We start from the raw sequence: 12,026 nt of genomic DNA, 5'->3' as shown, positions 1-12,026 counted from the left end.
CCTTAAGTTTTAGCAACTGTTTAAATATGTTGAATGTTATTAACCGTTGAGTTTTAATTTATCACGGAGTTCGGTATTTTTATATTTTACTTTTTATCAAGGTTTAAAAACTGACTTGAAAGTACTCACGTGATCCGTTTTTTACCAATCATCGAACTTCCTTTAAGCAACACGAAAACAATGATAACAAGCACAAAACCAAAAATTGCTAATCCGCCCACTATAAAAGGTCCACTATATCGCTTCAATAGTTCTGTATCTGTGAAATCATAAAAAAAGGTTTGCGTTAAAAGTTATTATTATCAATTTTGAATAGTGCGTGTGATGATTATTAACGAGAAATAATAAATCGCAATCATAAACAGTCTTAGAATTGTTAAGTAGCTGTGTATGCAACTTATCATGTTGTTCCTTGTTACGAGTCTTCAAACATAGTACTGACCGGTATAAAAATACTTCGAACAAATTGTCTAAACGTTTTGCACAGCAAAAAATAAAAAAAAAGACAATTTCATATTATTTAATGTTCCTAGACAGGTAGTCCACTTCCAGATGAAACTATATAAAGATTTTCGAGATATGTTTTCAATTTATTACCAAAATGCCGAAAACCTTACTTCCTATTATTCTTTTTTTCATTTTTCCCAAACATGTGGCATGTTTAAAGGGTGTTGGATATATTTGCTGATAGATCTAAATCAGAAAGCTGGATATTTAGAAATGTACCTGTGACTAAAGTTTCCAATGTCGTTTCAACTTTCAAATCTCTAGTTGAAATCTTTAACTCCGTCGTTGTTTCCGTACCTTTAGTAGTGAATTGAGTTGTGGTCATTTGTGTTGTTTCCGAATCGACAACAGTAGAAATAACGGCAATTGTCTGTGTTGTCTCCTTTGTTGTTGTTTCTGTCGATGTGTCCATTTCATTAGAAGTGGGTGGTAGCGTTATTTCGAGTGATGTAGTGGGTGATTCGTCTTCAGTTGTAGCTCCTAATTGAGTAGAAGTAGTTAGTATCGTTGTTTCTTTATTTGCATTTGTAAATGTCACGTCTGTCGTACTAACAGTTTCCGTAGACGTGGAATTTATTGTTGGTATATTTGTTGTCTCTGTTGGTTGTATTGTTGTGATAGTGTTAACTTCAGTAGACGTGGTTGGTTGAGATGTAAGCGTTGTTGTCTCTGCAAATTGTATTGTTGTGAAAGTGTCAATTTCAGTAGACGTGGTTGGTTGAGATATAAGCGTTGTTGTCTCTGTTGATTGTACTGTTGTGATTGTGTAAACTTCAGTAGACGGAGAAGGAGTTGGTTGAGGTGTTGTCTGTGTTGTCTCTGCTGATTGTATTGTTGTGATAGTGTCAACTTCAGTAGACGTGGTTGGTTGAGATATTAGCGTTGTTGTCTCTGTTGATTGTACTGTTGTGATTGTGTCAACTTCAGTAGACGGAGTTGGTTGAGGTGTTGTCTGTGTTGTCTCTGTTGATTGTATTGTTGTGATAGTGGCAATTTCAGTAGACGTGGTTGGTTGAGATGTTATCGCTGTTGTCTCTATGGAAGTCATTTCTATTGTAGAGTCAATCTCAGTAGAAGTGTGTGCTATTGTTGTTTTCTGTGTTGTCTCTGTTGAAGTCATTTCTGTAGACTCTAAACAAGTTAAAAGGTTATTTAGTGAAAGAAAAGGATGATATAACAAAGATTTTTTCAGGATGTTGCAAACATTAACATACTAAATATAGGAATGTAACATTGTATACTGATGGTAAGCATTACGTCGATTACTCTTTAAATTGTTCTGTGGCCCAACAATTGTAATTCATATATATATATTAAGCATTTACACGTTTCTATCAAAACCATTTTGGTTGTCTTTTAGTTTTTCAATTAATGTTTGACTTGATGATTTTGCATGTTCATTTTGTGTAATTAGTTTTATATCACGATCTCAAGTCATTAATATTCTTGATCCTTTATGTAAATATGATGTATCTTTTTACTATGACAAAGTATATGTTCATTTGTAAATAACATTATAAAACTTTGTATGGCTCCAATTCCTCTAAAAAAAATATCACATGAGATGTGTTTGATTGTGCTATTTGGATACAACTTATATCATAATTTTAAGGAGGGTAGAAAATTTCAGAAAAAAAATGAAACAGTTATGTTTTCTTTACAAATTTGAATTTCCTACCTTTCTTAGTTGTTAATTTATTATATAGTACATACTTTATTAAAAACTCAATTTGTGCTGGCCCTAGATGACTTTTAAAATGTATTTGTATTTTAAAAAGCTCCAAAGTATCTCCCTTTGGTGCAACATACCATTTTTGGCATCAAAATTCAAATATCTTTTTTAACTCATTGGTGACATATATTTAAAAAAAACAAATAAGCAGCACTAAACTTTGTTAAGATTAAAGCTAATTCTGTAATTTAGTTCTTTTTTAATTCGATATTATTTTTTTTTTGTTGGTTATATTAGTTTCAAAAAACAAATTTCCATTATACAAATGTATACTTTCTTCGATGGCAGATTGCGAGCGTAAATCAAAGATGAATCCATCTTTTTATTTTATTTTTCTTATAAGTTTAAGAAAAAAGTTCATTTGTAGAAAAAGAAGGCGAAATCCTATATTAAAAAAAATAAATGATTTGGACCCCCGAGCAACCTTAAATAACAACTTCCAGTACTTTTGTTGACATTTTTATACATGTATCATGTGATGTAAAATGGAATCGAAGAATACATGTAGTTACTAACAAACTTTACAGGAACTACCACAGGGTTCACACACGGAAGCATCATTAGGCAAAGCATCATGTGTACCTAATGCAAAAAAGAAAGAGATAAACTGGTTAAAGGACAAAAAGGTTTTACCTGCAAAATGTCATTCGCTTTTTATATATTGTCGACTATATTCTAATCTTTTTTATAGACAAAAACATCTTTTAATTTTCACATTTCCTTCGATTTGCAGAATGTGGACCCCGAATTAAACTTATCATCGAGTATGTTCTTACATTAGCAACACGACGGATACCACATATGGTGCATTTTATAATTTTATACCTTTTGGAGAACTTCATATCACCCCAAGCGTTTGCTGGGAGTCGTGTGTATCCATCTTTATTTTTTTTGTGTGATATTGCAAAAGAGGAACGAACAATACCAGAGGGACATTCTAACTTATTTATCGAAAATAAACTGACAAACACCATGGCTAAAAATGAAAGAAGACAATCAGACTAACAATAGTACACATGACACAACATAGAAAACTAAATAATAAGCAACACGAAACTCACGGGAAAGTCATATCAATTCGGATATATATGCCCCGAATGTAGATGCTGTCTGAATGTTGCTACTTAGAAATGGACAGTTCACTATTGGAAAGCTGAAATCATCTCTTTTGTCGAAAACTTCTGTTTTCAACAGACATTCATTGTCAATTATGGAAGATTTTTGGTCCTTTTTTTTTTTTTTTTAAATTGAGTTATCAATTAAATTTCGATTTGATAGTTTCTATGTCCCGTTGGTGTTGTTTATCCTTAGCCCTTAATGAATTACCACATTTTTGTAAAAAGTAAAAACTCATTTCCTAAGAACTTTTTGAAACCAGTAGCCATAAACATTCTTGTTTTGTTACATTTTGTCGAAAATAAGAGTTACAGCTAGTGCATGTGAGACATTTTATTCACTGTTACAGCATTTAGATTTGACAGATATATTTATGTCTTTACATTATCTACTCTGATTGAACGTAATATCTCACGCAAGATCACCGAAACATTAATAACAACTAAACATTTGGCGTTCTTACATGTACTATTTCAAAGAAGTTGGATTGTACCTTGGTATGTCTCTTATTACATTGAATATTCAATAAAGGTAATACACGACTATAAAACATTTAATTTCGATAAATGTCAACATAACAATGCTAAATCTGAAAATTAGCGGAATAAACATACATAAATTACCTGGTTTTTGTAATGTGCGAATATTTGGAGGGTCTGTGTATCGACAAAAAGTACTACAAACTGGATCATTGTCATTTGGGGGATTACCTTCTTCTGAAACGAATACTCTTTCGTTCGGAGTAACGCCAGTGAATGTATCTTTTAATAAAAAAAATAACTTTAATGTATTATGCAAACAAACGAAGAAGTATTCTAGCAATCTTCAAAAGCGACGAAGAGAATTGTCATCAATCTTGCAAGCAATGCTTGCATCTGAATTTAAAATCTTCTGATTTAAAGTGTATTATTATTAATGCACTTCATTTAATAACTTTTTAGTAAATGATTACTGTCTACTTATACAATGTTTATATCAAGCGTATAGTTGAAGTAAGTTGGGGTTAAGTTATTTGAAAATCCGTATTATTTGGTTGACCGTACTGATTATATGATTGAGGTCTAGCATAAAAAGGTGCACTCAATTTTGCTACAATTGTTACCCATTTTTTATATTGTTTTCTTGAATCTCATACTGGAAGGGCAAACATGAAAATTACTGAACTAATAGATAAATATGTTTTCCGTTCGTGGTAATTATTTAAAAAAATGGAAGTTATGCATTTTCTACATCCAACTTGATAGATACCCATGTCGTCGACTTGATATCTAATTGTTCTGCTTAACTATGTAATAGATAAATTAAAATCGTTAGCATGAAGAACCCGAATGCAAAGGATGTATTTAACGTAGAACAATTCGTAATTAGAAGCAAAAATTGTCATTTAATGTGTCTTCATAAACTTTTAAATTGTTTATTACAGTAAGCATTTATCGCCTTCTCTAACATATAGCTTTGATTCGTTTGTTCTGTTTCAATCGGGTTTCTGACTGTTTATAATCTCACGAATAACATCGCATATGTTAACTATTGTTGTTTCCTAAAAGCCGAATGGATGTCATTGATATACTATTAGCTACACAGTGTGATAAAGACCTCATATTGTATATAGGTCAGTAAATTCCATAGTAGGTGAGAGGGAAACTCGATTCTCTGTATGGAGATTAATTACTCCATGTTAACCGTACTACGTCACTAGCGCACTTTGTAACGAGTTTATCGACTATCTTTACAAGTTATTTTTACACGAGAGACCTATCAAATTGAGCAAGTCGTCAATATAATAAGCATGAGAAACTGCTTCAAACTAAAAGAAATGCTCACGAAAACAATGTGTTCGCTGTTTATATTTTATGAATTTTATTCAACATTTTATCATAAATTTCCTTGTCTGGTGAAACCTTGAATACATGCAGCAGTAGTATACCTCTGCTCGAAGCTCGTAAATCGATATAAAACAAAATACGGAATACAAACTAAAACTGAGGGAAACGCATAAACAATGACACCACATTAAAATGTGACACACACAGAAACGAAATAAGCATCAGACAGAATCCGATGAGAATAATAAATAAAACATCAAAACTAAATGCATGAATTCGGGATAGAAAAGTACAGTGACACGTCTTATAGTAATGTGATGAGTTCACTTTAAATATAAGAGCAAACAAACGACACAACAGAAGGTCAACGTTAAAATGTAACACACACAGGAACGAATTATAATATAACAATGGCCAGGACATTTTTTAAGAACCAAAGATTAAGACTTTTTTGCAGTACGGATATGTTTTTATAAAGGAAATAACACCACTAATAACCGTGTATGAAAATAAGCCCCACTTTCTAACCTAGTATGAAATCTACACAATATCCATGCAGTTCTTTGTAAAAAGTAAAATCACAAAAATACTGAACTCAGAGGAAAATTAATTTGGAAAGAATCGAGAATAACCGATTATAATCCGAGAATAACCGATTATAATCCGAGAATAACCGATTATAATCCGAGAATAACCGATTATAATCCGAGAATAACCGATTATAATCCGAGAATAACCGATTATAATCCAAGAAATGTATAGGATGTAAGATAAATAACGATACTCACCTGACAAAAGGTAAAAGTAATATAAATCAGTGGTAACTTTTATTAATTTCATACAAAGATATAGCCACTGATCTCCTGCGAAAGGTCCATCAGAAAAGCTGTTGTCACTTCTAAAATACAAAAATAATACATGTAATAATTACGTTCACGAATAGTCACATGAAATAATTTGTTGACGCTTAGATTGTTAAGGATACATGTAAGGACTATCAAACCAATGCATGCGTATATACAAAGCTGATTCATCCGTCCTGTTGTTTTACATGTACCTTTGTTTAATGAACGACACAATAATTTTAAGCAGTGATTGCCAAAAGAAAATTTTGGCTTCTTGATTAGTTTCTTGTGCTGAGTAAACTTTTGATTGATCCATATAAATTTTTATTATCTGATACATTGGGAAAAACTCGTTTCTATTCTCGGTAAAAAGTTAAATGGTAAACCAATGCTGCTTTATTCTAAAGATGAGACTATCATAATAAAAAAAAACGTATTCAGCAGGTTTTGAATGACATGCTTTGTTGAAACCGTGCAAGCTTTGATTTGTTTATTCCATATTACCCATTATTAAGATGGCACGGATATCTATCTAAATCTTGGATATTTAAAATGCAGAAAACTAGAAAGGTATTGATCTAGATCTTTTATTAAATTGCAAATGTGGAGAGTAGTATGTGTCATACTTTTATTATACATATAGAAAAGTTTTACATTTGTTCGTCTGTATTTTGATAAAAAAAAACACACAATATGTTGTTTAATTTTTATTCAACCTTGCCAAATAAGGGGTGTTAACTCTGATAGTAGAGGAGATTCGTCAGATGAGGTAATTCTTTAATAAAGAAATAAAAGTAATGAAAAAAAAATAACACGTAGCCAAAAAAACAAGTCCGATGACCAAATCTGTTTTCTGTACAAGAAAGCATGTTATAGATTAGATAGTTATCAAAAGTACCAGAATTATATTTTAGTACGCCAGACGCGCGTTTTGTCTACATAAGACTCATCAGTGATGGTCATATCAAAATAGTTATAAGTCAAGAGCTATTCTCTCACATTTTATATTCAATTTTTATTGTGTAGTTTCTATTTATCACGAAAGTAAACAGAGATTATATGCATAATCTCTTCAAAATCTGACAATTATGCACAACTTCCAGTTTAAAAGTCCAGTTACTTTTTTGAGAAAAAAATAAGGAAACCGTATTTTTAACAAATTATTAAAAATGCTATGGCATTTAATTCCTTACAGTTTTTTTTAGTTATTTTGTTTGTATTATTGTCCTCCTGTATGATCTTGTGTGTTTTATTTTATTTTCCTCCATGTCGTTGTGTTTCAATTTCGCAATTCGATTGCGAATCTTGAATAGTTTAACCAAGGAATTTGTAGTAATTTGAAACTTTAGTATATGGATAATAATAACACAGCCATGTGTGACAATAATGACAGATTGATACTAAAATAAATTTGTGAACATGGTCCTATACTACCATTTAGATCACTATTCGCCTTATGTTGGATTTCTTTTTATGAGTGTATGCGTTTTAAATCATATTTACTTTAATAGGTTAATTAACATTCATGCAATATGATTATTATGCAAAATTAAATTGAGAATGGAAATGGGGAATGTGTCAAAGAGACAACAACCCGACCGTAGAAAAAAACAACAGCAGAAGGTCACCTTTTTGTCTAACCATTGTTAATAACAATATTGAATTCAGAGTGCTCCTCATTCTTCATTCATATTCTACCAGTTGAACAACCGTAATGTTTTTTGTAGTTTTGGTTTGTCCTCTTGTTGTACTAGTTTATATTTTATACAGGTTACTTATATACGACACTTCTTCGGAAGGCGTATTCACTGGCAAAACAGAATCCTTTGAGCAATGTTGACGTAAATCCTGAAGTCATAGTTGTGTTGAACCTTAAAGTCGTTGACAACTGTATAATGTTTGTAGGGTTGATTTTGAATATTGCAATGACCATATCAAAACATGCCTAATATTAATAATTCTCGATTGTGTGTTCTTAATCTACATTTTATAAGATCAAAGTAATGCTAGCTTGATATCAAAATTTTAGAATTTCGAAAAACATTGAAATGTGTTCAACTGAATTTCCCAATAAAACTGTTCTGTTAATTTGTTTGAGTTATATGGGGCGCTTCTAATTCTCAAAGAGTTGTTGGTAAATATAATGACGTTGACTTGGACACGGAGGACAAATTCACACCAGCCATAATTGTTCTTTAGCATGTAATGAAGTATGTAATAATTTCACCCTGTCATTCTTCCATTGACTCATTTGTTAAAACATGTATTGACAGCTTTTGTTAGTGATATATATCAAACATAACGTATTATTTAGATGTGCATGTTAAATGAATTTATTTCTTTAAAAAGTCAATACGTAGATATCTCTTACTTGAAAACAACAACTGACTTTGTATCGGAGATATCTAAACTATTGATGCAAGTCCAATCGTCAATTTTTGTCCCCTTAGCGTCTAAATTAATGGCGGAATTTTGAAGCGTTGTAGTCGCGATGTTGAGAATTGTTGATTGTTCTGTATTGCCTTCTACTTTTGTGTAATTATATTCCCACGCAGTATTTATCAAATCTTGAGGCAATGAACAGGTGGCATCTGAAAATATATTGAGAATAAAGCGAACGGTATTCAAACAAACTTATACCATGTGATAATTGAGAAAGACCCAACATTGATGTTAAAAAGAATTGTATTATTTCATGTGAAATCAGTTAATTGCGACATACCTTATACATGTTATATTGTATTCGTTTACTTCGAAAAGAAAAACACCTGTTTGTGTTATTATTCCAGTCAATATAGCAAACATTTTACCCTAACCTGAAAGTAAGTGCAACAGAATATTTTTAGGTTTTAATCTTTAGCATTATACCCCAAATATACACAGAAAAAAAGTCCCATAAAATCATACTTGAGGAAGACTTATAAAATTACCATTTGAAGTTCTTACGGAGAATTGCTTTATAACATGTATAAAGTAAGATTACTTTTGCGAATAAGACAGACATATCAATAAAAGTTGATACAAAATTATAACTTTACCGCTTCCATTCATCAGAATGTATTGATTCTTGATTTAGTAGCAGTCTTTAGTGTATACCAAACAACTCTAAAAGGTAATTTCATATCTTTTATCAAGCAATAATCTAGATTTCGTAATTCATATGTTGACCATGTATTGAATTTTTCAACATGTCAAGGTAAAGACTCAAATTAAATACGAATAATTTAGGAAGTATTCTTTGTTTTGTGGTTTAAAGTTTCTCTAGACAAGTAAGATGCTTAAAAAATATAATATACAGATATAAAAAATACCAAATTTTCACATTATATTTTTCAAAATGGTCACAAAGCTTCAGATTAGCAATTTCTTTAATAGAGAATGCACAAAAACAAAAACAACTACCCATAACACTTCGGTCTTGTACAGTTCATAAGCAGAGGATTATATAATTTAGTCAAATACCAACTTATGACCCATCACAGTATCATTCTTTACATAATTTTAAGGAAATCAACCAACAACTGACCAAAAAGACTCATTTTTGCGGAGATTTCTCTCCTTCTAATGTTTATTTCCATGACAGATTCTGAGTTTTCCTCAGCTTAGATTTTATGGGACTTTGTTTTCTGTGTATATTAATGGCTTAATGCTATAGATAAAACTAAAACATTTTCTGTTGCAATTAGTTTGAGGTTAAATCTTAGTTTGATCGGACTATATTACATATGTTTTTCAATGTATCCTACGAAATATAAATGCCACTTATATGATTAGGGAACTATAAACGTAAACAAAACAGAATGGAGAATAAATATAGGTGAATAGATGAAAGGTAATTGTCATTGACAATGATGATTGAAGAATAATTCAATGACTGGTTGATTGCTTGGTTGATGTGTGACGCTGCATTCTGTAGGATAAACGGATATTCTAGTCAATAAAGATTGCAGTGAAACGCAACTACAACATGCAGGAATCGACATATACTACAACATGCACAGGCATCAGTTTTGACAGTAGTTTTAAATATGTCTTCTGATAACAAATGGGAACTAAAGTTCAAATAACTCTACGTCAAAAATATCATGTCTAACGTGCATGATACTTATGTCAACAATGGATATGTCTTTACCGTCCCGTACAACAAATGAATGATGTGTTTCAACAGAATATACCACAAACCAAAATACAAAAAAAACAAAATTAGAGGAAAATGTTATTAGCCACATTTAGATTAGCACAGTTGTATCCATCTATTTTAAGAATTAATGTTTTCGTCAATTGTGAAAACACGATGATACAGCTCATTGATGTTTAATTTACAATAATTATTTCAAAATACTTAATACAAGGCATAACAATTCTATACTTATTTCCTTTTTTTCTGTTTTTTTCGCTTGATATTGTTTGCAATCCTTTCTTACGAAGAAAGTATATTTGTTTTACAATATTTCGTCAATTCAAAACGTGTAACTAACTTAATTCTAACTCGTTTACAGCATGTTTGATACGAAGATTATCAATATCAACAATACTAGTTTAACCGTGTTAACTGTAAAAAAAAAATGCGGATTTTGACAATTTAAATAAACATAACAACAACTATATTTAGAATGTTTATCCTTTTCATAGATACATTTTGTATCATCTTGTAGTTTATAAAATTTGCTTTTCATATTACAGATTATTATTACTAGATATGTTATTTTTTTCATATGGAACACCAAAAGTCTCACTACTTGATCAATCAAGACTAAAAGCAACAACTAGCTCTTTTTCGATTTCTGTGAGCTGTTCTTGTAACTGATGTGTGTTTATCTATTTTTGCAAAAAGAACAATTATTTCCTCGTCTAACCACTGTGACCACATTACCAGGGAAAGCTAAATGCTACATTAGAATATTGTGTAATTAGTGTTCAACGCCACTAGTAGCACTTTTATTGCTATTTGGTAGTAGGATTTCTCGGTGATATAGGCAGGTCACCCAAATATCAGCGAATGGAATATTTTCAACATTAGTGTTGACAGGCTAAATGTTTGATAGTTCGACCTCTCATATCACTCATCCAACAAGCCTTCCTGCTAAAATGTAATAACATGTTTGCTATACAGTACTGCATTTTTTTAAAAATGCACTCCAACAATTTATAAAAATGTATATTGTCCTTCAAAACAGAGTCTATGTGTTTTTTAGCGTACAGATTGATCACATTTAAGATTTAATGGCAACCATTTCATATATGTCATTGTACTGCATAAAATAAAATTAAAAGTTATCCAAACTATACCTGACGTTGACGAATACATCAAAAATATAATCACATAAATCAGGGATATGCAAATATTCCTTATTGATGTATCAACGTGCATCCTGCTCTTACTCCTTAATTGTAAAATGTGAATCTTTTTTCCTTTTAATTATAGTTTAATAAATTTTCCTGCAGTATTATCCAAAACAAAATCATATGTTTGATTCAGCTAACTATAAATAACAAAGTTTAACAACACACGTTTTAAATGTTCTATAGGACACTTCAGTGATAAAAGGGAATGAATAGAAAATGAAATCTAAATAATTCAAAAAGTAAATCATTGTAGTCGAGATTTATAATTTCACGCCTTGTGACACATCGTACAGCGATAAATTTTGAGGTGTAACAACCTTGTTTTGATTATTTTCATTCTTCATCTTCAGTCATTTGAGTTTCTATTTACTCCTAACATGGCTAAGCCATATACAATTTAAGTCTAATTCATTTATTTAAAAGGTCAACGAAATTAACACAAGAGTAACAGTTAAATACGTATCTTGTGCAAGGTCAGTTTAAATATATAGGTATACTTGTTCAACCAGACGTAACGGTCGATATTCAGAACGCTATACCACATAAATCATAAATGGGTTATGAATAAGTCAATAAACTGTGTTATTTATACGATATTTTAGGAGGAAACAGACATCTTTAATAATTCATTACACACACCAATAGACTTATTTA

At 30.9% G+C, this 12,026-nt stretch overlaps 2 protein-coding genes across 2 annotated transcripts; both read right to left on the bottom strand.

Moving 5' to 3' along the window:
• Window positions 1-661: 661 nt before the first annotated feature.
• LOC134697897 (mucin-2-like) lies at window positions 662-1,627 on the bottom strand. Its single transcript, XM_063560184.1, has one exon. It carries the CDS (start codon window positions 1,625-1,627, stop codon window positions 662-664), a length of 966 nt encoding a protein of 321 aa, XP_063416254.1.
• Window positions 1,628-2,744: 1,117 nt separating this feature from the next.
• LOC134698151 (uncharacterized) lies at window positions 2,745-11,417 on the bottom strand. The gene is made up of 5 exons (XM_063560455.1): window positions 11,316-11,417; window positions 8,398-8,617; window positions 5,970-6,079; window positions 3,979-4,116; window positions 2,745-2,821 (listed from the first exon to the last, which is right to left on the bottom strand). Exons 1-5 carry the CDS (start codon window positions 11,395-11,397, stop codon window positions 2,751-2,753), a joined length of 621 nt encoding a protein of 206 aa, XP_063416525.1. The 5' UTR covers window positions 11,398-11,417; the 3' UTR covers window positions 2,745-2,750.
• Between the last annotated feature and the right edge of the window lie 609 nt (window positions 11,418-12,026).

This window comes from Mytilus trossulus, chromosome 14 (assembly GCF_036588685.1).
Source record: "Mytilus trossulus isolate FHL-02 chromosome 14, PNRI_Mtr1.1.1.hap1, whole genome shotgun sequence".
NCBI classification, from domain to species: Eukaryota; Metazoa; Mollusca; class Bivalvia; order Mytilida; family Mytilidae; genus Mytilus; species Mytilus trossulus.
This window is presented reverse-complemented; position numbering and strand designations above follow the sequence as displayed.

Coding starts and splice junctions, on each gene's coding strand:
- LOC134697897 (XM_063560184.1), bottom strand. CDS start 1,627: ATGACTTCAACAGAGACAACACAGAAAACAACAATAGCACACACTTCT.
- LOC134698151 (XM_063560455.1), bottom strand. CDS start 11,397: ATGCACGTTGATACATCAATAAGGAATATTTGCATATCCCTGATTTAT. Junction 6,080..8,397: donor AAGTCAGTTGTTGTTTTCAA/GTAAGAGATATC, acceptor TTTGTATTTTAG/AAGTGACAACAGCTTTTCTG. Junction 2,822..3,978: donor TCGCACATTACAAAAACCAG/GTAATTTATGTA, acceptor TTTTTGCATTAG/GTACACATGATGCTTTGCCT.